The 27970-nt window shown below is 40.4% G+C and overlaps 1 protein-coding gene across 1 annotated transcript in view; it reads right to left on the bottom strand.

Annotated features, from left to right (window-relative positions):
• The window catches only part of Cntnap5 (contactin associated protein family member 5), a 976150-nt gene that overhangs the window by 359135 nt on the left and 589045 nt on the right, over positions 1-27970 (bottom strand). Inside the window, exon 11 of the mRNA XM_057769582.1 lies at positions 16688-16794. Within this exon, the coding sequence (XP_057625565.1) occupies positions 16688-16794 (107 nt within the window). The remainder of the gene's footprint in view (positions 1-16687; positions 16795-27970) is intronic.

The following is a 27970-nucleotide window of genomic DNA, read 5'->3' as shown; positions in this document are numbered from 1 at the left end:
GGATGGGCCTAATATCTTTATTCAAACAAGCAGAAAAACTTATTTCCAGACATAGGGTTTCCTTGGTGTACAAGGATTTTTGCCTTGCTTTTGGGTTTCCAGGTTGTAATTTTTTCTTTTTGTGTCAGAAATTGAATACATTTTCCTATTGAGATGTAACTCCAAAGTCCTGCATGGTGCCTTAGATCTTCAAGAACTTTCATTTTGTGACATTCACAATCACTGACAGCCCAATCTTAGAAGTTTCAGAATCTCATATAGATCAGTCTGGCCTTGAGCTCACAGTGAAGACAGGGATGACTCAAACCCTTTTTCCTCCACTTTCTGAGCAGTGTGAATGCTACCTAATGAGGTACACCTTATACTCTTGGCTTCATTTTAATAGACATTTAAAGCACAATAAAATTTCACCATCTGCTTTAATAAGTACTTTTCTTTCTCTTATCCCCTCGTTGTAAAAGTTTCCCAGCTTTAAAGAATTTCTCCTTCTTAACTGGAGAGAGAACATTTTCCCAGTGTTCTATGTCTCCTGGGACATGATTGTTAACTTCCGGGGAAGGTGTCCTCAGGTATGAACGGCACAGTCACCATGAGCAGCAGTACCAAATTCTTCTTCCTCAATGCCTGGATGCCATCCCCCATCCCTCCCTTACCTTCCTGTTATACAACATTCTGGGATTTGACTCAGTTCTGCTCCTGTCACACTCTGGGCTTGAGAGCATCTCTCAACTGATCATTTCCTGTGTGCATCTTCCTCCTGTTCACTCTCACTTCCAAAGGAAAAAAAAGAAAAGAAAAACTTCCATCTGAAGTGACCCAGACTTTCTCCAACTCTTAAGCATCTTTCCCACATTGCTGCTGTATGAACTCTGCCTAGCCTTTACAGACGCTCTACAGAACTCTTAATGAGATTGTTTTATGTTGCCATGCTAGAAAATTGAAAATTAAAGAGCTTTGATTTCTTAGTTGAGGAATCACATAGGGGAATCTGTGCTATCTCTTTTATTCTTTATCTTCTAATTAGATGACTGGAGTTTTTAAAGCAAAAAGAAAGGAGATTTGACACTCTTACAGAGACATTATTTCAACTTCTGCTTTATGTTTCTTCTCCATTTTGCTGCTATTCCCACCTCACCATGATTTCCATTTACAATTAAGAAACCTGAAATCATCTTGCTGATGATAAAGAAGAAAAGCAAAGTGGTTCAGAGAATTCTGAAAAATTAGGAAGTTTAAAGAGTACTTGGATGCCCCACATTGCTAGTGACTGACTTCCTGGCTGCTACTGCCTCCCCGGGCATGTAATTCACTACAGTCCCACAGTTAACTCAGCCATCTGGGGCCTCTGCTGTCTCCCAACAAGTTCTTATCACATTTAATTAATTTTAGTGAGAACAGACCCTAACTTCCCTCTAGGCAATGATGGGATCCAGGGAGCATTTGCAGAACAGGAGTTGTGATAGAGGAGGGAAACCAGACAACATGTATGGCTTCACGGTGCCTCGCCAACCACATACTAATAATGGACTAAACCTCTGATCTCTAAGTGATCCCCCAAATTAAATGTTTTGCTTTCTAAGAGTTGTCATGGTTATTGTGTCTCTTCATAGCAACAGGAACCCTACCTCGGTGACTATAGAGTGCTGAATGAAGTTCTCGTGCTCTGCTCGTCTTCTGCCACTATGATAAAAGCACTTGACATTGATCATTTGTGAAGAGGTAAGTGCTATAGGGGCCAACAGCTTCCAGTCCACGAAGCTGAAGACCCATTGCCTTCAGGCCTGTGTCAGGGGAGTTCATCACGGAGCAGCTGCTGGTGGGCAATCATTCATATGAACTCACCAAAGGACAAAGAGATGGCAGAGTGACACCCTACAGTCTCTTAAGGGACCCCAAATTTTAAATATCTAGTTTCTAATGGTGCTACCCTGAGATCCAGCCTTTAAAACATAGGCCACTGGGAGACAGTAAGGATGTAAATTAGATCTGATGTCTTTAAATTCACATGTTGAACTTAGCTTTTTATGACATAAAAAATTGTAAAAATGTTTATTCCTTAAGAAAAACCCTGAATTTTGAACAGGAGTCAATTCTCCCATTGATAAAGTGTGTGTGTGTGTGTGTGTGTGTGTGTGCGCGCGCGCGCATGTTTCTCTCTCTCTCTCTCTCTCTCTCTCTCTCTGTGTGTGTGTGTGTGTGTGTGTGTGTGTGTTTGTAAGTCAGCAGTCAACCTCAGATCTCTTTCTTGGCCACATTCTAACTTGTCGTTTGAGGTAAAGCTTCCTAACTTACCTGGGACTCACTGATTGAATTGCCATGTCTGGTCAGTGAGCTCCAGTGTTCTGCTTGTCTCCACCTCTGCAATGCTAGGACTACAAGAACATGATGTTTGCCTTCATACAAGAGTTCCGAAGACCAAACTCAGTCTTCCTACTCATGCAGCAATCACTTCATCAACTGAGCCATCTCCCTAGACCCCACTAAAAATATAAATTTTAAGTTAAGGCAAGAGACAAAGAGTCATGCTTTGTTTGCATAATACACAGTATACCTTCATTTTAATCAAATGCAAAATGACATTAGGAAAAGTGTCACCATCACGGGGCTGCACAAACTTAAGTGACATGGTTAGAACGGGAGAACAAAGGCATGTTAAATTGCAGCATGCCATGTTTGGCGGAAGCATAGCTGAATACAGTTGAATGGAGGAGGACAGGGTCAAGGTGATGTATGACTGTGAGGATGAGTGTCATATATCAATTTGGCAAGAATACAGCACCTGGTTATCCAGCAAATCATTGATTGCAGTGCTTGCTGTTAAGGTGTTTTGTAGATGAGATGAAAATCTCTGAATAGTTGACTTTATTTAAGGGAAGTTATGCAGAAAATCAGGGTGGGATGTCTGCAATCATCAGAAAATCATAAAGCAGAGCTGAGTCTTCTTGAAAGAAATATTGCCTCAGAGCTGAGAGACAGCTCAGTCAATGAGATGCTTGCCCAGAAGCATGAAGTTTTATTTGCAGAACACACCCAGAAAAGCTGGATGTGATTGCATGAGATAGTTATCCTAATGCTGGAGAGCCAAAGACAGGGGCTCAATGGCCAGCCAGCCTAGCCCTATTAATGAGTCCTGCCAAAGGAGGGACCATATCTTTAAAAAAAATGGACAGTTTCTGAGAAATAACACACAGGGTTATCCTTTGACTTACCTAACAAACACAGAGATATGCAAACACACACATGCACACATATGCATGCGTATACATATTTACACATAGGTGCATACTCACCCAAACACATAAGAACACACAAATGCATTGTGCACACTGACAAATATATACTTGAACATGCTCACATATACCACACACACTCATATGCACACACACACACACAGACAGAAACATGAATGTGCACGGACATATGCATGCAAGCACAGGTACACAATATATGCACATACACTATACAGGAATGCACACATATGCACACATGTATACACAGGAACATACACTCACATGCATATGCACAATCACACAAACTCTCACGAACACACATACATGCATATACCACACACGCACTCATACTGCACTAATAGAAAATAGCTTGAGCTCCTATTCTTGACATCCAGCCTACTTTCCAACTATATGCCCTTTAGATTTCAGACTTGCATAATCAGCTTCTGCAACCACATAAGTAAATTTATTACAGTAAATCTTTTAATACTTCTTTCTGTTAGCTGTTCCTCTGCCCTCAGTCTGACTGTTACCAATGGTGTAACATTTTTCACCATATCTAGTAATAACTCTAGACGAGTCAGGCCAGTCCTCTCCATGCCTACCCACTCATGTCCTCTGGATTCTCGATTCTTCCTCATGTTCTATGGCTGTGCAGATCATGCTTGTGCTATAGAGTGTAACTGAACTTTAAAACTATTATGTACTCCCTTCCTGTGTAGCTCTTCCTCTTTGTTAAGTATATCTATATGTAGGCCATATGTTTTATTGAGGCTGATTTGCTAATGTGTAACCTTACATTCTTTTCAGTGTGTGTTATAGCACTCTAATCCACAGTCTTTCTATTTTGAAGCCTTTGACTTCAGAAATCAAGCCACAAGTTGCTTGAATATCATACACAATGCTTAGTCTAATGTTGGACCCATCATAGACACTTGTACATGACTAATAGTAAATATGCATTGCACAGGTGGATGAATTTCAAAGAGAGAGATTTATGAGGAAAGAACTGAATGAAAGTAAATAGCTGTGGAATTCTAATGTGATCACAGAGAAGTTAAAGTGTACGATCAGCTATGATGACTGATATGGAACTCAGCTTACAGTGATAATCACTTTACAATAAAAAGCAAACTCTGTACTAGTTATTGAAAATAACTGAAATTCCTCATTCTGATAACTATTTCTTGAGCATTTTGTAAGTTCAACCATTTTGGTAAGTGTCCGTTCTTCCCACACAAACCTGCCAGAGACAGCGGCATGAGAGGTATGGGAAACAGTGAGATTTGGGAAGATAGCTCAAGGATTAAGAGTGTGTCGTTTTCTTACAGAGAACTGGTGTTCCTTTCCCATCAAACACATTGGTTTGCTCACAACTACCTGTAACTCCAGTTTTGAGAAATCAAACACATCTTTCTGGCCTCTGAAGACATCTTCACTTACGTGTATGTTACATATACAGACAAATGATTTATTTTTGTATTGGCTTTTTTATACAATAATTTTGATCATACTCTTTTTGCTCCTGTAACTCCTCTAAAAAGACAAAAATATATCTCAAATAAAACAAAATAAAATGCAAAAAAATGTGATAGTCTTCTACTTTTTATGACTCGTGGCAATTCTGGGAGGAGGGCCTCAATGGCGGGTTCTTGTAATAGAACTGTTGGAGACCCAACTATAACTAGAGAAGCTAAAGGATGGATAGACTTCACTTCCCAGGAGTAGCAACTCCTCCACATTTCAGAGAAGAAACAGACATTGCAACTGGTACAAGGCAGGCAGTTTTAAGAATACCAGCTTGAGGAAAGATACAAGGCAACCTGGATGTCCCTTCAGACACAGAAGTTAGAATTTCATACTAATCCACAACAGAGCAGAATGGACAAAAGTAGGGTCCCATGAGTGGGGCAATATAAACTCAAGAGAACATATAGCTTAGTGATATAGCACTTACTTAGCATGAGCCAGGTCCGGCTTTAAGCCTCAGTGTCACAGAAGAGAAAACTTAAGTGAAACAAAACTAAATGAAGTTGCTGAAATAGAGGCTAAGTATTTAAGAGCACTTGTGGCTTTTTCAGAAGACCCACATTTGACACCCACTACACACTCTAGACAACTCACAGCCACTATAATTCCAGTTCAATGGATCCCAATGCCTTCTCTTGGTCTCTGATGGAACCTTTAGTCATATGCACATATATGCACACAGACACATACAGATAACACATAAATAAACATAACAACAAAATTAAAATCCATAATAAACAAACTTCCAAACATAAAAATAAAAATTGTTCATCTGTTTTTTAGACACTATGTCCATCATCTTATTTTGTAATTTACTATCTCATAAAAGACTTAAGCTGTTGTTGTTACAATCATATTTAGAGATGAAACTAAGCCCAGGCTTGATGTAGAATATAATCTTGTTATTCAATTAGGTTATTACTAGAGTATAGAACTGTCTACTTTAATTTTCAAGCACACTCCATTTTCATGCTACATTTCAAATAAAAAAATTAAAAGGAATCAGGTCTATTTCCTCTTTATGTGTGCATATGTGTGTATGTGGGAAGATATGCCTTGGGTACACGTACTGTGTGGGCAGAGACCAGAGGAGGACATCATTGTGTATTTTCTTGTCATTCCACATCTTGGAATTATTTCTTTCAAAGTCTCTTGCTGAACTGGGAGCTCACCATTTTCTATCTCGGCTAGCTGTTAAGCAAGACTCAGCAATGATCATTAGCCTCCTAAGCCCTCTCCTTCTCCCTCGGCCAGCACTGAGGTTACAGGTGCATGTGGCAGCCCTGACTTTTCATGTGGAAGCTGCAGATCCTCATAGTAGTGTAGTAAGCACTCTTCCCTTTGGAGTCATTTCCCCAGCCATCGTGTTCTACAGCTTTTGAGTATTCCTTAATGATATCATTAAGCAGAAAGTACCTATAAAGTGGACACCAGGGAGTATGGACCCTGCCTCTGTTAGCTCCTGAGTTTAGTCATCCCTATCTACATACATTACACAGCTATTTCCACACTCATGTCCCATTTAAACAACTGGCAACAATGAATTTAACTATTGGTAGAGAGAAAACACTCGTTTTTCTCTTCCAGGCACAATGACAGTGGCGTCAGGGAGGCAGGAGCAAGGGGGTGATTGCCAGGGTCTCCATCATCTCATTAGCCGCCAGCAGGAAATCTTAGCTGCTGCAAACTGACATTGACAGCTATTCTGCTGACAGACTAATAAACTCAGTTTCATGTCCTTTGACAGTGGATGGTTTTATTTCTCTTTTATGGTCTGAACATATATTTATTTATCCAAATGTCCTATTTATCCTAGCATCTTAAAATTGGACACTCCTGCAACTATATCAGCTGGAGGATGGTTTACAAGCCTCTTTGAGAATTCATGGTACTTAATGTGGAGAGATTTAAGAGATACACTCTGAATGAAAAATTACAGTCTCAGTCCTTTCAACCAATTAAAATTGGGAAATTTCTCTACATGGTGGTTAAAAAAAGCATAACACTTGCTCTGGGACACACGATACTGTCTTCACTTCCGCCAGGGTAGAGATCATAGGAGGAAGTGTCAATAAGATAAACTTTACAACTCTTTTCTCTCAATGTTATTTTTTTTTTTGCACAAACAACTTTCTAAACCTGGTGCTGCTTTACGGAAACATTCTCAGTGCAAGCCAATGCGCCTGACCTCAAAGAACAAGGGAAAGAGAAATAATTTAATTACTGCAACCATGCATACATATATAATGTGAGGGGAGTGTTGAATAAAATAAAGAATTATCCTGAAAGAGGAAGTAAGACCTAGAATGAAGTGACCAAGTTGAAATAAGGTCAACAGACAGGAAGGGGGAGAAGGCCTTGATATGATCAAGTAAAGACTGTGGCTCAGAGTTGCCCTGAAAGGATTCAGAAGCCAGAGCCTGCAGGCCTCCCTTATGTGGCCCAGCAGAGCTAATATGCATAAATGTAATGAAGAAGGAGGTGGGAGCTGGCTCCTTTGGTAAAACACATGTCATATGGGTACGGTGGTCTGAGTATGATCCCCTGAGCCCAAACTAAAAGAGTGTGCCTGGTGGTAGCCATTGTAGTCCTAGCACTGGGGAGGTAGAGATATGTGGACCCCTTATAATCCCTGGGCAGTCAGGCCAGACTGTTGTCCATTTCCCATCATAAAGATGGTAGATGGAACCTAAGGAATGGGATCCAAAATCTTCATCTTTCAAACAGATGTTAATACCTACATATATAGGTGCACATATACATAAACATTTCAGTTAATAAACACCCATTCGAAACAACACAGTGATATAGTCAAATAACTTTAAGAGAACCACAGAAATTTAACTTCAAAATTATACCAGGGTTAGAGCACGGTAAAGTAAGCAAAGTAATTGCTCTGCAAGCTCAAAGACCTTGGTTCAGATTCCCAGAACCAACTAAGCCTGGACATAGCTATGCTCAGTCATGTGTGCCTATAAACAAAGTAATGAGTATGTGGAGACAGATCCTAGGGACTTGGTGGCCATCCAGTCTACATGAAAGAGTGAACTCTAGGTTAAATGAGAGACCCCGTCTCAAAAGAGAAGTTAGAAAGGGGTTGTGCGCTCTCTCTCTCTCTCTCTCTCTCTCTCTCACACACACACACACACACACACACACATACACACAAACACACATACATACACAGAGAGAAAGAGAGAGATAGGAAGAGAGAGAGAGATACACCTCTGTATGCATGGACATGACCACACACATGCTGAAGTATGCATCAATACACAGACACACTGGTAATTCTCCATAAACAATGAACCCCACCTAAAGTGCGATGTAGCCATCCTCTTTCTGGAAGGGGCCACAGTATTCAGGCTTTTGAAATTCAATTGATTTTGAAATTCAATGCCCTTAGCTCTCCATTCTGAACTGTTCTTCATCTTATTCTTTGTCTTTCTATGAAAAAGAAGGCTCACGTTGCTCCTCCTCAAGGTTGCAGTGTGGACAAAATGATGTAAATGCAGCAGGAACGACAGGAAGAGCTATGATCTGACTTGTCAGAGAGATTTCACGCCCACTGACTCATGAATTTATCTCAATAGCAACAGGGGCGGATTCTATTACTTTTTCCTTGAATGAGGCACCAGCAAGGCTCCAATTAGTAGAATAACTTGACACAGGTCACTGAGATGCTGTGTTAGAGAACTTGAAGATGTGGAGAAATACTTTCTGGATCTTTTCTCTGAACTAGAGTCAAGATGACTTACATCTTTCAAAGTGAACCAGCTGGCATTTATTTACCTGATTTACAATTTAATCAAAGGAATCAGTAGTCATATGCTGGGAGCCGATTGAGTGGCCGCCATTACAAGATGGCGCTTGGCCCCAGCCTCGCTTGCTGGACAGCTCCATTTAGGCAATGCAGTGGAACCGTGCCTCTCGTATGTGCAGTGACGATGATGTGCTTAGGGCCAATCCCGTGGCCAGGAGCATCGGCAGGCGTGCATCGGCCAATCCAGGCATGACTCGTTCCCTTACCCCCTATATAAGCAGCTGCCGTTTGGCGCTCGGGGCCCCTCGCTTCCACTCTCCCTTCAACCAAGAGGCTCCAATAAAGCGTGATTTGGGAAGAATCCTCGTCTGGTGATCGTCTTTTCCTGCTGGTCAGGGAGTTCGCCGCAGTCATAGTTTAAAATGAAATTGATAAACTATTGATCAGTAACAACACTTCTATTTTCCTGCTTACTACTCTTTGATTTTCCCTACTTTAGCTGAAAATTCCCATGATTCACATCTTTGCACTGCTTCAAGGGGAAGATGCAGGAGCTTGTATACATGATTCTTAGAAAAACAAACTTTTTTTTTAAGTTAGCAGAGAAGATAGTGCCAGAGAATCCTCAGTATTTTCTGACCCACAGACAAGTGATGAGCTAGGAAAGTTATATAAATATTGTTCTGAGCAATGACATTAGGAAATAGTTTAAATAAGAACTGCAAAAGTGGAGGCTGAGGAGATGGCTCCCTTAGTAAAAACACTTCTTGTGAAAATGTATAAGGACTTGTATTTTTATCTCCAGAAACAAAGTAAAAATCCAGGCATGGCACATATGCACCTACATCTTTATCATTGGAGCAGAGACAAGAGCATCTCTGAGACCTACTGATTGCCATCTTAGAGGCAGGTCCAACGAGACAGCTTGCCTCAAAGGAATAATGTGCAAGTGTCGGAGCAAAACACCAGCCATCCTTCTCTGGAGTGTGAACCCACACACATATGTACAGATGTCAGACACACGTGCACACAGAGAGAAGACAGAAACACTGATAAAAATAAAAAAAGAGAAGTGGACAGGGTGATTGTGATACAGCACGGTGAATCATTATACTCATTCTGAGTCAGGTTTCCAGAGAGATTTTAAAAAGTCATTCTTAATCAAACCAAGTAATAGCCAACTGTGTATTCCTGAGAAATCTTAGTGCACAAGAAGTCAGCAAGTTACCTGAGATCATAGGTGCCAGGCATGCTCTGAGCTGTGTGTGTTTCTCCTGCTGATGACCACTCTATGCCAAACCCTCAACAAGACTGGGAAATTTATGCAGCAGAGCTGCTAATGTAAGATTTCTTTCTGTATGCTGTGATTACCATTAATGAATAAAGAAACTGCTTTAGACCTATAACAGAACAGATGAACAGAGCTAGGTAGAGAAAACTGGATTAAATGCCAGGAGAAAGAAGGGTGGAGTCAGAGAGAAGTCATGTAGCCTCTCCAGACATAGACGCTAGAACTATAAGCCACAGCCTTGTGACAATACACAGATTAATAGAAATGGGATAAACTAATATGTAAGAATTAGCCAATAAGAAGCTAGAGCTAATGGGTCAAGCTGTGATTTAATCAATATAGTTCGTCTGTGATTATTTCGTGGCAGCCAGAAACCAACAAGCGGCCTCCTTCAACAAGCTGCTCCAACAGTTGGCTGTCTGGGAAACTGTCAATCATTAGTGATCCAATAGCCATAAGATGTGGTCGTCTGGGAGTATGTCAATCATTTGTTGCCTATTTTATGTAAAATATTCATAAAGTTTGATAAACTTGAATCTACAATATAAAATTGGTGGAATTTAACATGGAACTATTAGATACTAGATACTTGGTTAGTTACTTTCTGTGCATTTCTAACCCCAAGAGTAACTGTGTAGAGGATTGTGTTCAAAGGAATGGAAGTTAACTGAAGTCAAGGTTTTGTTTAATGTAAAGTGCCAACTCCAACCTTCATCTGCCTGAATCCAAAGGGATGATAAACCTCGCATATTGTGTTAACACTTCTTTTTATGTCTTTAATTGAGTATAAGTATGTGAGAGTATACCAATGGTTTGTGTGTGTGTGTGTGTGTGTGTGTGTGTAAAATTGTGTGTGTGAATGTCAACATCATGGCACACATGGGAGTTTACAGGACAACTTCAGATATTAGCTTTCCTTCCATTTTACTTAAGACAGCATATCTTTGTTGTTTTTCTGCTGTGTACACTAGATTATCTGGCTTGTGAGCTTCCAAAAGTTTCCTATCTCTACCTCTCATTGTTCATCTGGTTTTATGTGGGTTCTAGGGGGTCGAAATTACATTCCTGATTCTTGAGTGGCAGGGAATTTACCCATGGAGCTTTTCCATTAGCCTAGGTTAGTGTTTAGTTAAGGGGAACACTGGGAATTTGCATTTCTCTGGCAGGTAGTCTTCCATTGATTGAAATATATGAGAGCAAAAGTCCTCATTTTCTTGCTCATTGTACACAGTAAACATCAATGTACTCCAAATGATGTGACATCAACAACTGACTTACCTTCACTTAATTCTCATCTATAAATTTAGGATTATTTCTTGCTTCTATGAGCCAATATTTGTGACTACATTTCTGTGATACTCATCCCATGCAGTCATTTGAAGCTAACTTTTTTGTGTCTTCAATGAAATAAACACAAGATTGGGGAAGACGATGGTGATGCATAGGGAAAGAAGAAGAAAAGAGCAAAAGGAACAAACCAGCATGCAGGAGATGATGTGGAAACTATAAAATGACTGATGTCTTCAAAGGGAGAAAGTCCATTCCTTCCCGTGCATACTTTATAAGTTTAAATTTATCATATGTATCATTCCCTCCCAGCAGGGAGGAAGATAATCTTCAAGGAATCTCTCTTTTTCCTATGAGACTAACAGAGAGAAGGGTCCACAAGAAACTGAGATTTCTATGGTAATTTCATGCTGTGAGATGGAAAGGGCAGAAGGCTTACACAAGTCTGTGTCTCTAGGACAGAGATTTCATACTGTTCTGATAATTCATCAAACTGCTTTGCATGACAAACTAAGATGGGGGTGAGGGTCAGGGCTACATCTCAACTAGGATTTCTTAGCTATGCATACTGCTGGTTCTCTCTTTAAACCTACTCTTCATGTTGGGATCCTAAAGAAAGGTTTCAGGGGTAGCTGGGTCTCCTTGTTCCTCTTCCCAGTATGGCTACATTGATCAAGTCTCTCTTCTCTGCTTCTATTACTTGTCTTTTGAGCTGGCCTGTGGGAAATGGGTGGATAACCCTAGATTGTCAGTGGGGTCTCAGGCCTCAGACTTTGACCCTAGCAGCTCTGGTAAGAGGTAGGAACACATGTATAGGAAAAGGCCTCTTACACATTGGGTTTGGTTCTGCCTATGGATACAGGAATATAAAAGAGATTGTAGAATTTTCCCTATGAATTTGGGGAAACTACTATGCCAAAAACCAAAATCACCAGCAAAGCCCCAGGTGACATTAAAGTGTGTTCAGTAAATGTCTATATGTACATTCTGATCTCTCTTCATGGAGTTACAAGCTCCTTCCAGGAAGGCCTGGGGACTTCCCCTACAACAGCCTTGCATATGTGTTAATATTTTATTGAATGAAAATGAAAGGAACTAGCTTTTGTTGTTCCTAGGCACAGAGACTAAAGTCAGTGTTTGCCTCACTTTCCCAGTCAGGGGGAAGATTCTGGACATTCTGAAAGATTTGCATTCTGATGATACCTAGGTATGGCATTGTTATCTCAGACCAGCCAATGCCAGTCACCCTTAGACCAGCTACGTCACCCTAGCTGCAGGAACAAATTTATTTCTGCTCTGCGTTTTCCTTTGGCTCATTGCAACTTTTCTCCAAGTTTCTTCAACATCCAGCCAGTCATTCATAAACTGACACATGTTATGGTAAGAGGTGATCTGCAGGGTATGACTTATCAGCTGTGTGAACAGGACCCCCAAATTTCTTTGTTATGGGAACAATTTCTGGAATTGCTTCCTTAATTCACTTTTAGCATTTTATCACCACTGCTCTGCTGTCCTTTAAAAATGTATTCATCTGACAGAAAGGAACGGCACTGTTGACATTTGGGTACACACATGCCGCTGCTCACAAGTGGAGATAGGTAACACTTTGGGGAGTCAGTTCTCACCTTTGATCTTGCTGAGACTGAGATGTTTCTGCCTGTGCACAGCCTCTACCAGACTGCCCACTTCTGCCTCATGCTACTGGGAAAGTCTCCCATCCCCCTTCTAATTTTGCTGCAGAAGTGCTAGCATGTTAGAGGCCCCTCCTCCACATTCAGATTTTCTAATGACTCCTCGGACTTGGATTTGGGTTAGCAGGCTTGTATGGCTAGCATTTTATCTGTGAAGTTGGGTCTCTCTCTGGTCCACCTGGATCCCTTCTCTTTCTGAGAATGTTTCACTTGTCAAAGCTGAGGAAATGGTTTTGTTGATAATGGATTTGCCTTGCCTAGAACCCATTTATTAAAAAGCTGAATTTGATGGTACACACTTGTAATTTCAGCTCCGGGGAGGCTGGTATATGTAGAGCCCTGAGGTAATTGGCTAGCCACTTTAGCACACTTTAGCTCCAGCCCAGTAAGAGGTCAGCCTTACAAAACAAGGTAGACCACATAAGAGTAGTTGATTTCTGCCCACCATATGCATATTCACAGATGCTCATCCCCCCCAAAGTGTGCACGCACACATGCGCGCGCGCACACACACACACACACACACAACTTGTACCTTCCAGAATATACCCTTAAACCTCTAACACTTTATTGATTTAACCTTCTTGAGCAACCATACACATTCCAATTACAAACTTCCCTTTGATGCTCCTGCAGCTTTTCAGCTACAGTGGTTAGTTCTCTAGACACAGATTGTGCCAGGCTTAAGCAGTGGCATTATACCCTAAGCTTCATTTCTTTTCTACATGTGTCCTCTTTACTCACACAGCTAATCTGCTTGCTGGGCCTCCAGTGATTCCACCAGCAGCTCCCCTTCTTTCCCTCTTTATTCCTTTCTCCTTTTCCCTTCCTTTTCTCTACCCCCTCCCTTCTCCTTCTGTTTCCCCTTCTATTTATTTTGCTCATTCTTTTTTCCCCTCTTCTTTTTTCTCGTCTACTTAAAGTTGAGAACCATCTGCTATGGCATTGAGGGTAAAGAATGCCAGTATTGATAAGAACTACTATAATAATGTCAATGTATGAGCTAAACCTGAGATAAGGATATGAAAGGTACTTTGAAACAGATCTCTTTGTCAGAATTTCCTCACCATGCACAACCATACAAACGTGACTAAGAGCCCTGTTTTCCTATAGAGTAACTAGCAAAGCCTCCCTGCTCCGTGATGACTGTTAAGTCTGAGAACCAGACAGCTTGATGCGCTTCCAGTCGATATCTGTCTATTGACTGCCCAAAGTGAGCAGTACTCCATCAGACTTGAAAGAAGGAAGCTGACATCCTTTTGTAAAGCTGAAAAATGACCTGAAAGGCTTTGTTAGGATGTCAGCAATCTACACTGTGAGGCGATTATAGAAGCCTGAGACATGGTAGAGAGACCCTGAATGCGCACCTGTGAATGCCACCAGAGAGAAGTTCAGCAGATCAAGGACAACCCCTTGATGGGAGGCAGACAGGGGCTGAGGAGCAAGTGCCGTGTCAGTTAGAAAGCCAGCTCAATATGTAGCAATCATTAAATACATGGCTACTGAAACCCAGTATTGCTTGAAAGAGCGTGTGTCAAATGAGAAAGGACAACTTTAAGGGGACATTCATTCTACTATCATTCCAGCTATCTGAAATAGAATGTGTTCGAGAATCCCCAAGAGCACAAATGATAATCTCCATTTCAATAAAAGATTATTTGGCAAAATGATATGGTAAATAGTTTGATCTATTAAGTAATTCTAGCAGGAAAAGGAAAATAAGTCACAGAAAAGAACTGTGAAGTATACATTATTCTATGACTTTTGGAGAGTTAGAAGTATGAAGTAATATCTTTCACCCACAAGTTTTGGCTCAGTATGATTTCTAAGGAAAAATCATGTAGATAGTACATCTCATGGGGTTTGGAAGAAAGCTCAATTAGATGTGCTTGTTGTGAACAAGCATGGGCCCTGAATCTGGTCCTGAGATCTCATGCAGAATTGAAGCAGGAGTGCTGTGTACCTGCAACCCCAGAGCTAGGTAGCAGACAAGCACGTCTTGGGGCTTTGCTAGCCAGCCAGTGCAACCAAAACAGTGAGATCACGTTAGGCGAGAGACTCCATCTCAGAGAAAATTAAGGAGAGAGGAAATGGACAGATGTCAGCCACTGCCCTTCACATACACTAGTAAAAGTGAGCATGTATGCACACTTATGCTCACACACACATATACACCCATACACATACTACAAAAGCAAACATATCTGTGGACCATGCTATGAATCTTTGATTATCCTGCTCTAAACAAAATGACTCTCATCACCCCATCCTATCATTAGACTCCCCCTTTCCCAGACAGCTTCATTTCTACTTTCAAGTCACCTGTATGTATGACTGGAGGATCTAATACACTCTAGGACCAACAAATGAGACAGCATGCCTTGAAAGCTGAACATTAGACAAGCCACATGCCTCAGCCACACCACTCATGGGTTTTTACCTGAAGAACCCCAAGTCAGTGTCTCATAAACATGTGCACATCAGTACAATTAGCAGCGCTTTTCACAATAGCAAAATATGGAACTTTCTTAGGTGTCAAAGGAGGAACTGATAAAGAAAATGTAGTTGATAGACATGATAAAACTCTTTCAGTCCTGAACAGGGATGAAATTATGCCAACTGCAGGAAATGGATTCAGCTCCTTTTCAGATGTGTGAGCCCAGCCCTCTTCTCCGGTCTCATCACTCGTTTTATCATTACTGTCCTCCTTCAGGTCCTGGGATCCTGCCCAGGTCCTCCAGTAGATATCATTATACTCCCTGGATCCACTTTCTCCAGTACTCTAAGAATACTTTTCTTCTCTGTTTTTCTTCCATAACTGGAAAAAGATCAGCCCAGACCTTCAAACTGAAGCTTCGCAAATGACCAAGATTGACAGGAAGTAATCTAGACTTCATCGCCAACACTCTGGTTCTACAATCTTACTTCTTATGGTTTGAATGCATTTCCCTCCTATTGGTGACAGTAGGGCAGTATCAGGTCAATGAAATGTGAGAAGTAACTGCCAACCTCTCTTTCAATAGAAGCTTTTGAATAACCACACAGGTTTGCTTCCTTTCCATGTGATTGCTTTCTTTAGCCATGGCAGCATTCGGATGGGGAGACTTCCCCCATAATGAGGACAATGAAGAAGAAAGCCTGCAAATGTCTGGGGCACTTGTGGGCTGGCTGTGCTGTAGTTTGAGTGTAAAATGTCCCCCACATGCTCACACTTGAACAGATGTTCCCTGACTTGTGGTGCTGCTTGGGAAGATTGCAGAATCTTTAGGAGGTGGAGCCTCATCACAGGAAATGAGTGTCTAGGGGTGGGCCTTGAAGCTATACAGCTTTTCCCTATTTTCTGTTTACTTTCTGCTTCCTTATTGTGAATACAAAATGACCTTTCAGGATGTTCATTCTCTCTGTCTTGCTGACCCCCCTTGTATACATGTCTTCTTCCTTTGTATCCTCGGGAGCTGTAAACCCAAATCAACCCTTTCTCTGTTAAATTGCTTTTGTCAGAGTGTTTTTACCAATGCAATGGGAAAATGAAGAAGACGTACATTGTGCCACTTGCTACTTGTACCAGTGTAATATATATTAGTTACCTATTGCAGCAGTATGACTTAAGCCATCAAGACAACACCATTTGTCCCACAGCTCCTCTATATACTTACAGCACCATCTCTCTTCTTCTTTAGCACATGTCCAACTTCACTTTGTCCTAACCTCATAAATCCACAAAAATATATCTATGTCATTGAATTTTCCATGCATGATTAAGTATTTCAGATATGACATCCTATTCATGCTAAAGGGATAAACAATGGCCAAAACATACTAAAGAGTCGGGGTCCCGTCACTGTATTCCTTGAGCTGTGCCCATTCACTGTGGGCAAACTCTGTGTGTACTCACAGTCGTGACAGGTGGCTCCCGTGTAACCGGTGTCACTGCAGTTGCAGTCGAAGGTAGTCCAGGATTGGACACAGTGTCCTCCATGTTCACAGTAGTTTGGCAAGCACCTAATGGGAGATAATGCATAATAAACAAAATAAACAAAGACAACTGCAACAGAGTGAAGCAAAAACTTTGGGAGCAACACTGAAAAACAGATTTGCCAAAGTCGTATAACTGTCAGGATTAAATATGAAAACCATACGGATCTGCTGACACTTCTGGGTAGTGGGAATCACAGAGCTGAATTCTACCTCAGAGTGTAAAGCTGTTACACAGGGTTAAACAGAAGTGGGAGCACTCTATTGAATGCAGTGTTTATTGTGGTGCACTGTGCAGAAAGTGTAGAGGCTTTTTAAAGGAAATGAAGAAAGTAACAGTCATGGAGATTACTGTCTGTGCTTCTCTTTGGAAACAGCCAGGAAGCTATCTCAAGCTACAGAAACCAAACCAGGTTTAAAGATTAATGCCTGCACTGCAATTAACATGCAAAGAAATTCTAGTTTTTCGGAAAGTGCCCAAATAATCCTGAAGACCTTTACTAAGTATGCCAAGTCAATATAGTGTGCTTTTGACAAAATCTGAGTAAGACACGTCACCTCCTCACCTCCCACTCATTCCATCGCCCCCTAAACCCTGTGGTGATTACACTGTTTGGACCATTCTCTGCCAGCACTCCTCTCGTCTTTTGTGTCTTGCCATTACCTTGCCTCTAGACATCTCCTTTTTGGTTTTGTTTATTTTTTTTCTTGTGTACCACATCCATGCATTCCTGATGCTGAAAGAAGCCTAAAACGGTTTTTTGGATATGTTGGAAGTGAAGTTACAGATAAGTATTGTGTGCCACCATGTGAGTGTTGGGAACTGAACAAGGGTCCTCTACAAGAACAGAACATACTTTTAACTGCTGAGTCAACTCTGCAATCCAACATCTGAATGTTTCTTACCCTGACCTCACCTTTCTCAAGACTTCCATGAAGCTACTTAGTCCATGCCCTTTCACTCTAGCCTACCCGGCCCCACCCATGACATGCCTGTTCCAGGCAGCCAACAAAGTGTTTATTTTAAAATTTCCTTTGCACATGCATTTATTTACTTACTTATTTAGTGTGTGTAAACATGGTGGCAAGGGGCACGTGCCATGAGGTAGGTGAGGAAGCCAGATGACAACTTACATGAGTAAATTTCTACCTTCCACCATGTGCGTCTCTAGAGTAAAGCTCAGGCTGCCAGCTTTGACAGCAAGCACCTGTACCATGTGTCCCACCTACGGCCTCCACAAAGCACTTGCTAATTTTACAACAGAAAGATAAGCAAAGAAACAAAAGCAATGTTTTTCCTATGCTTCTTTTAGTTATGATGCCAAGAAAATTACAAATAGCCTGATTTTGATGGTGTATACTATGGAATGCAAGATCCCAACATCTGTTATGATCATGACTTCATGCATATGAAGAATGTAAAAGATGAACGGATAAAGCTCTGGTAACCTGCTACACACAGCACAGCAAGAGATGGACGGAGTGCTGATGACAAGGGCACATTTGGTTTAGCTTTTCATTCCAATACCCTCTGAGGACTTCTGTAAAGTGTGTTGTATTCTGTGAGATACACCAAGAACTTTCCAGGAAAATAAAGATTTCACGCAGTTTGGCTGGATTTAAGACTCTGTTACTTCGAACTAACAGAATCTTATTTTTTTCTAGGAAAACCTCCAAGGTTGTGGAATAAATAAATAGCTTAACCAGTGAAGTATTTGCCTTATAGACATGGGGACCTGAACTCAATCACACAGAATCCATGTATATGATGGTGCATGATTGTAATGCCAGTGTTGAGGAGGCACAAGGAGCCAAATCCCTTGTACTTACTGGCTGTCTAATCTAGTCAGTTTGGTGAGTTACAGATCAGTGAAAGATCCTCATTCAAGGATCCTCATGCAAGGTTAATGGTGCCTGAGGAACAACACCCAAGGGTTTCTGCTGGCCTCCACATGCACAGGCACACACAAGTGTCTCTGTACATACATCAACACAAAAACCTAGAAGTAAAGTAGGCACGCACACACACACACACATACACACACACACACACACACACACACTACAGAGTTCTATCTTTATATAAAGACACCAAACCACAATTTTCCTATAGTATACACATTATGTTGTCAGTGCTATATTCTTCATATCCAAAGTAGATATGGAGGGAGAAGGCTCAGGGAAAGCTGTGAGAAATAGTGGCCTCTTTGAGCATAACTTTAATAAGCCTCCCACAGACCTTGCACTAGTGCTAATAAGCTCAATTTAGCTCTGCAAATGTAGGCTACAGAGTCATTTGTCTATGGTCACTGAAAGAATCAATGATGTATTTCTGGAAGGGAAAAATGTATTTGGGAAATGGAAAAATCTAATATTCTTAGAATAAGGAGCAAAATGAGTGAGAACATGCCGAGTTGTTTTGCAGCGAGGTGCATTTGGGACCAGTGCACAGAGATTAGAAAAGGTCATCTCAACACATACACTCAATATCAGATTTATAAACACAATTTGCTTATTGAAGAAGGCTGTTTTATGAGCATGATTTACAGATCAAAAATATTTGCATTAATGTTGTTCTGTTTATTTTTTCCTTCTCTCAGCTTGGCACAAATTCAGTGTTTTGAATGGAACACTGAAGGAAAGCATCCTAGAGCTGAAATGGGGAATAAACAGCATGTGTGGATGCTGGTAGTCAAAGACGCAAGGTTATTAATTCAAATTCTCATGAAGGGTAGTTGGGGAGGTAGCTCAGTGGGTAAAGTCCTGGTATTGCAAGTATGAAGAATTGAGTTCGAATCCCAGACAACCATGTCATAGTAAAAGTAAGACAGGCCACCAGTGATCCTTGTACCCAGGAGGCACAGACAGGGGATCACCAGGGCAAGTTGACAAGCTGGGAAAAAAAGCCAATGGTGGTGTTGAGTGGGAAATTCTGACTCGGGATACAAAGCAGAAGTCAATGAGAGAAGATATCTTATTTCCCCTCTGACCTCCACATGCATTCTCACCTGAAATAAGGTCAATCCACATACAATATTCGCAACTGTTGCCTCCCCAACTCACACACACACACACACACACACACACACACACAATTGTAAACATTCCAGACAGATGTGACTGTCCAGTCAATATAAATATATAAACTTTCTTGGCTTTCTAAGAGTCCAGACAAGCTAAAAGAATGGGGTCTGACTTACATAATATGGCAGATATACCAGGAGACATCTTGTCTTCTTGTAAGACCAGAGTACAGAATAGTTTAAGGAGGTAACAAGAAGAGCTCAAAGAAAGCCTAAGATATGGAAGGGGAAGAAAATCAATAATGATAAAAAGAAAAAAAAAATATGATAACTCAAAAATAACCTCCCAATTCACTTATTTTCTGGGGCCAAGGAGATGGCTCTGTCTCTAGTTAGGAAGGCATGAGGACCTGATACTGAGTCCCAGAACACAGGTCCTGGTGTTTACTGGCCTTCCAGCCACATAGGCTGCCAGTGATCAGAGGAGTTATCCATATGTAACTTGTCTTTGACAGGGCCTGGCAAATGGTTGATGTGGGAATTCCCTCTGTATGCTGATTACCATTAATCAATAAAGAAATCTGGCTTGGTCTGACAGGGTAGAATAGAGATAAGAGGGGAAACCTAAACTGCATGCTGGGAGAGAAAAGGTGGAGTCAGGGAGAATCCATGTAGCCTTGCTGAAGACAGAAGCCGGAACTTTGCCTGTGAGCCACTGCCACATGGCAATACACAGATTAATAGAAATTGGTTAAATTAATATGTAAGAGTTAGCAAATAAGAAGCTAGAGCTAATGGGGCAAACAGTGATTTAAATAATATAGTTTCTGTATGGTTATTTTGGTTCTGGGCTGCTGGGACAAATAAGCGGCCTCCTCCTGCAGATGGTTAGTCTGGGTGAAAGGATTATGAATACAAAAGGATTTAAGAGAGTTCAGGAAAATGCAGCCTGCCAGTTTATTCATACTTTGGAAAAGTTCACAGAAGAAATACGAAATTTTGTGTCTTCTCTTAAAATCATATTGCCATGATCAAAACTAGTGGGAGATTATATGCCAAAGTCCTAGCTTATGTCTTGATTGCTGTCTTTTCTCTTGAATTGCAGACTTACATTTCAGCTTTCTAATGGTCAGTACCACAGAAGACCCTTCAACCTTTGAACAACTACACCTGACTTACACATCTGTTGCTGACCTCAGGGTTCCTAAGGAATTTTCTCTGTCACCTTTAATAATCACAAGTTTCCTAACAATTTAGCACAAGTCAGAGTCATTTCAGAAGATAGAACTTCAGTTGAGAAAATTCCTCAATCTGTTTGTCTTGTAGGTAAGTCAGTGGTGTATTTTCTCAGTAAATGATTGGTATAGAAAAACTCAGCACACTATGGACTGTTCTACCTTTAGGAAAGGACTCCTGGATTATAGGAAGAAAAATCAGATGGAGAAATCCTTGGGAAGCAAGCCAGTAAGCAGAATTCCCTTATAATCTTTGCTTCTACTACCATTCTTGTCTCCCAGTTCCTACCCTGCTTGAGTTCCTGCCTTGGGTTCCTTCAATGGACTGCAACCAATAAACCAACTAAATCCATTCTTCCCCAGGTTAGTTTTGGTTATTGTGTTCTTCTGCAGCAAGAGAAAAAAATACAACACTTTTTGATAGCTGCAGCCTCCTTACCTCAAAGCCATTATTGGTGATGTGAACAAGTCCTACAGATCCTGCTCTTTGGACCTCTTGAGACTGCCTGATCTGACCACTTTTCCTGACTCCCCTGATGCTAGGCTGGTATGAATCACTAGCATCTCTCACATGAACAGCTGAGGTTATCAGAGAACTTACACCCTTGACATCCCTGCTTATTTACTACTCAAAGACAGAAGATGCTTTATTGACTTGAAGGCCAAGACATTCCAATCATCTTCAGCAGATCTGTGTTCTTCAGCCAAACAATGCTGAAAATGACAAATGGGTTTCTAGTGACCTACACTGTGCTCACTTAACTCTTCAAACACCTCTGTTTGTTATATCTTTTCTATGTCCTCTCCAGCCCTGTTGACATCCTGGTTGTCCCTAAAGTATATTGCGGATGTTCCATTGTCAGACTATGTATGATTGCTAGTGCACAGGTAATTCTTCTAGATATTTAGACCCATTCCTGACTTTCTTGTGTCTTCCCAAGTGTTACCTTTTCAGTGAGGACTCTACCATATTGTTATTTAAAATTGCAATGTGTTACCACTGACTACCTCCAGTCTTCTTTCACTGCCCCATTTTTGTCTCCTAAAACTTCTTTTGTGTTCAATATTTGTTATTTACTTAGTGGTTTATTTTTATCTTAAAGTGTGTGTGTGTGTTTGTGTGTGTGTGTTTGGGCATGACTGTAGTTGCCTGTGAGGAAGCAAGAATAGGGTGCTGCATCCCTAGGCTGGTTACTTACAGGGAGTTGTGTGATGTTGTATATAAGTTCTGGGAAAAGCAGCATGAAATCTTAACTTATAAGCCATCTCTCTATTTCCTACACTTCCTTTTGTTCGTTTTTTGTCATTTCTTTTCTCCACTCTCCTCCTTCCCATCTTACTCATTCTCTTTCTTTCTGTGCCAGTACATATGGTGGATGCATGTGAACAAACACATGTGGAGAGGAAATGGTGATAATCTTGACTGCTGATCTTCTATAGGTGCTGTCAGTTGTGAGCTGTTTGTTTTTCTACTTTTCAATCTCTCTATACCCTCCATTGAATGTGATGTGGGATTCCCCTCTGTATGCTGTGATATGTTTTATTACCATTGGTTAATAAAGAAGCTATTTTGGCCTATGGCAGGACAAAGTAGCCAGGTGGGAAATTTGAACAGAGATATATAGAAAGAGTAGGTGAAGTTGAGGAGACACTATGTATCTGCTGAAGTTGAAGGATGCCAGAACCTTACTGGTATGCCACACCCTAGGGGGAAAACACAGATTAATAGATATGTGTTAATTTAAGATTTAAGAGCTAGCTAGAAATACATCTAAGGCATCAGCAAAACAGTATTGTAATTAATACAGTTTTTGTGTGATTATTTGGGTCTGGGCAGCTGGAAAATTAAAGCGCTATCTCCGTGTGTGTGTGTGTGTGTGTGTGTGTGTGTGTGGTTTGTTTATTTCATTGGTTGGTGATTGAATGGTTTGGTGTTTTCTTTTTCTACTTTTGTTGTATTGTTTTGATTTTGAGACATGGTCTTTCATTAGCTAAGAACTCATCCAGTAGGTCAAGTTATTTAGCCTGTGAGCACCACATATCTACCTTTCTCTACCTCCCCAAAGCTTACATTACAAGTGAGTACCATCACATCTGGCTTATTTTATGATCAAACTCAAGTCCTCATGCTAGCAAGGCAAACACTATACCCTCTGAGCCATCTCTCCAACTCTCACTCACTTTTCTCTCTCACTCTGGAGACTGTGCCTATCTGTGTACAATGTTTAGGATGTATTTTGTCTGCACCCTTTGTTAAATAACCCAAGATCCACAAGGTACTGCTTGTTGTCTATATCACTGCTATGATTTGAATTTTGTGTTAATGTCCCCCAATGCTTTGTCCTTAAAGTGGTACTACTGGGAGGTGGTAAATCTGTGGGGTGGGGTGGGGCCTGGTGGGATCTCGGGTCTTTGGGAATGCATTTTTAGGAGGCAGCTCTCACTTAGCGCCTTAGTTCTCAGGGAAACACTGTTGTAATATGAGCAAGGTCAGCCTGTTCCTGCTTCAACCGTACTCACTTGCTAGCTTTTCCATGTGCTCACACATTGCTATCTACCCCATGAGTCGATGCAGCCAAGGGAAAGCTCACATTGAGGCACCCGGACTTGTTGCCTCAAAATCTACTACGTAAACCTTTTCTACATTCGTAGCATATATGTTGGTTATTTCATTATGATAATCAATATGATAAGGTAAAACTAGATTAATACATTCACAAACATCTCCAAATAGTAAAGCACTAAGCATTTAACAAATGACTATTTCATTGATTCTTTTTCCTGTTTTTCTTCCAGTTCACTGACTGTTTTCGGATGGTGTCACATTTATGTAGGTTGGCTTTGAAACTGTTAAGCATTTGAGAATGACATCAAATTTCTGTGTTTCCTGCCATCAGGCTCAGTTTATGTGGGACAGGAAAGTGAACAATAGGTTTTATACATGCTAGTTTTATACACTTGCAACTTAGCTACATCCCAGCCGAGGATAGATGATGCTGATGGGGTGAATGAACACGTATTTCAGGTGAGTGAGAGCTACATGAACTGCCTTCTTTAGAGTTGGGCCTTGCCAGTAAGACACAGTGTAGCCAGCTTTTGCTCCACCTACCAGCCTGCTCCTGAGTCACACAGGAGAATGAGAATGGAAAGCTGAACAGTAAAGAGATGGTACTATAAAGTACAAAGAGCTTTGACCAAGATATCAGACAGACTGAAAAGAAGAAAGACTCATTTTGTTCATGGTTTCAACAGATTCAGTCTCTTGCTGAGTGTCCGCATTGTGCACAATATCAGGGTGGCAGGAGCCTGTAGCACTGAAGATTCCTCAGTTCATGGTAAACAGGAATCAAAGGGCACAGTGGGGGCTGGGGAGATGGCTCAGGGGCTTGCTATGAAAGCATGCGGATCTGCGTTTGAATCCTGGGCACCCATGTAAAATACAAGCATAACCATATACTCATCTGTAATTTAGCCCTACAAGGGTAGAGTCAGGAGGACCACTGAGGCTTGCTGACTGCCAGCCCAGCTCTGCGTTCAGTGAGAGACTGAACCCTGCTTAAAGAAATAGTGTGGAGACTGATAGAGAAGGATACCCAATGGTTTTCGCTGGCTCATACCTGTATATGCATAGGGGTATAAACTCCCACACACATGTACTCATTCACCGCACACACCTATGTACATGCACAAAAACAATGGAAGGTATCATTGAATGAATTTATCTGAGAAGAGAAGCTGGGTCTACATGACTCCTACTTTGTGGTGTTTAGGAATGCAGATAGAGAATTCCCGGCTTTTGACTGCTCTGGCAATTGAATTGTGGTGTTGGGCCCCAACCACCTTTACTCTCTATGTAATTTCAGACAATGGCCCCAAACTGGATTTGAAGTAGAATATATGCATATGAGGAAAATTGAAGCTTCTTTTGAGGAAGTATCTAGTAATACTGATAAAATCTGTGTATAATATTTGCTTTAAAAATAAACATTTTTGCCAGGTATGGTGGTGCACATCTTTAATCCCAGCAGTGCAGAAGCAGAGACAGGCTTCATACGTTCAAGACCAGCCTAGTCTACAGAGCAAGTTAGGACTAGAATAGCTAAGATGGTGACACAAAGAAATCCTTTCTTGAAAACAACAATGACAATGACAAAATTGCATTATTCCATGCCTTTCCCATGAGGTCTCAGTCCACTTGGGTGTATCTCACTTTCTGCTATTTTCTGGGAGATTACACCCATGTTCTTGGGTGCACCTCACTTTTTTCTGAGAGATTCTCATCTTCATAATTCTTACATAATTTGCCTATGTTAAGCTCCTATTTCACTTTACAAATGACATTTATATTTTAGCAATGTAAACTGTGCTGTGAACTTTGACTTACCCTTTATCTTTCCTTAAATCTCATAATCTTTAATCAAATATTCAATGATAGACAACCAGAATATCCTAATTGTTTTTAAAGCAAACATTATTTTTTCTGACCTTCTTAAGTATTTCCACAGAGATCACTGAATATTGGCTTTCTCAAAGTTTTATCCTGTCAATATACTCTTAATGAAAACTTGACATGTGTTTGCAATCACAAGAGTGATTTGGCCTTGATAGTGTTGTTTTCCATTCTATAGGTGAAAAATATAAAACCTAGACGATGGCAAAATAGCAGCCCCATAGTTAGGCCTGTAAGCTTCCATGCCTGAGACTACCATGAACATTTTCTTTCTCCCTTTACCTAGGTCAGAGGCTCATCTTCAAACTGAGCTCCATGTGTATATACTAGGGCATCACTCTGCCAAGGAGAAAGGAGAAAACTCTTCATAGAGATTGTTAGGATTTTACTGATAGTAAACGAAGCTATCAAATTAGACTCTTTAAAGATATTTTAGAAGCTGGGTCAATAGTTCAGTAGGAAAACTATTTTTTTTGTTATGTTTGTTGTTTTTTTTTTTTTACTCATCCAACTCCCAAATAAATACACAAAGTTATTCTTACTTATGAATGCCTAGCCATAGCTGACTTGTTTCTAGCCAGTTTTTCTAATTTAAATTAGTACATTTCTCTTTAACTACATTTTTGCCTCTGGTTTTTTCTACCTTTTATATTCCATATATCTTTCATTCTGTCTTACTCCATGTCTGGTTGTGTGGCTGAGTACCTGGCTCCTGGCACCCTCTTCTCCTTATCTGGTTCTCACTAGTCTCTCCTCTCTCTTCTCTTAAGCCTAGATTTCTCCTCCTGTTCTTTCTCTCTGCCTGGCAGCCCTGCCTGTCCTTTTTTCTGCCTAGCTATTGACCATTCAGTTCTTTATTAAACCAAGGTGTTTTAGGCAGCCAAAGTAACACAGCTTTACAGAGGTAAACAAATGCGACATAAATGAATACATCACATCTTTGTATCATTAAACAAATACTCCAGAGCATAAATAAATGCAAAACATCTTAAACTAATATTCCACAAAAGGAAACTGTCATGCAAATCAGGACCTGAATTCAATAATCCTCCAAACCTACTAAAACAGTAAAATACCGCGGGCATGTTGGCAAACATTGGTAATCTCAGTACTGGGTAGGTGCAGATAGGTTTATCACTGAGGCTTTCAGGACAGCTACCTTCACCTGACCTTCAAGGTCCAGGTCCCAATTATGGCATATCTCAAAAACAAGAAAAAAAATTGAATAACACCTACCATTGTCTCTCTGGCCTCCACCACATGCAGATGAATACACACACACATACACACAGAGAGACACTTGTACATATATGTTCACACGTACATGAATGTATATACACAAAATCTTGATACAAAGGAGTTTTTAAGCATAAAATGGCTTAAAGGGGAGCAAACAAAATTATATGTTTAAAAATATTTATGCACTTATGTATTATATAAAATGATAACACACAAACAATTCTATAAATTCCTTAATACAGGAAATTCAGATTGCAATTTTATTTTCACTTGCAATTCTTTACTGATTTGTGAAATTCTTAAAATACAATGAACAAAAGGCATCCCCTTCCATATTCCTTAATTTTCCACTTTCCAGGTGGCAGAGTTTTCTGTGTTTTATCTGAGTTAATGTAGTTTATTAATTGTCCTTAACACTAATATGAAAGACATTAAACCTATTAGACTGTCTACTTTCTGAAAAACAGTACAAGTAATTGCAGGTCATATGAAGAAGCTGTTAAATCTGAAGTTATCAGTGTTGAAACTATACACAATGTTGTTGCTAGTCATTTAAGAGGCTCATAAGAGTACTTTATATTCAGCAATAAAAAAGAAACTTCTAAAGTTCTACTAAATGCTAGAACACTAGCTCTCAATATCATACAAGTAGATGAAGATCTATTCAGCATGCCTCTGTGTTCTCTGGACGTCTTTTCAAGTGATTCACTGTGGACAGTGTAAGGCATTGAGTGAGGACCCTATGAAAACGGCAGGTGCTTCCCCAGGGCCATGATGAGCATCCTGCTCAATCCTGCTCGAGCTTTTATCACTCAACATGTTAAACATGTTCCTTATGAATGAAACTGTTTTATTTAAGATATTTCTCAACTTAGTATCAACGCTAAATAATCAAACATAGTATTAATATTTGGGAGTGAAGAAAAAATATGGTACTAAAAGAAATAAAATCCTATGTGAGTCTTTCTGGGCCAGGAGCTTCTTGTGACATAGTATGCACCATTCTGAAAATGAACTAGAATTAATGATTTTAAATATAAAAGCCAGCATAAACTTTAATTAAACATATTCGCAACAGATAATAATAGAATTATGACTCAAAATCAGTTGTTAATGTCAGGAAAACTCTAAAGTAGGGTCTTATACTGCCAAAAAACTAATAATGTAATAACTATTAACAATGCTTTCAATCTTCATATTTTATACCTCATATGTAACAATGAATATGCCATATTTTCTTTCTGGAAATGTCACAT

Source organism: Chionomys nivalis, chromosome 5, assembly GCF_950005125.1.
Source record: "Chionomys nivalis chromosome 5, mChiNiv1.1, whole genome shotgun sequence".
Classification (NCBI taxonomy): Eukaryota; Metazoa; Chordata; class Mammalia; order Rodentia; family Cricetidae; genus Chionomys; species Chionomys nivalis.
This window is presented reverse-complemented; position numbering and strand designations above follow the sequence as displayed.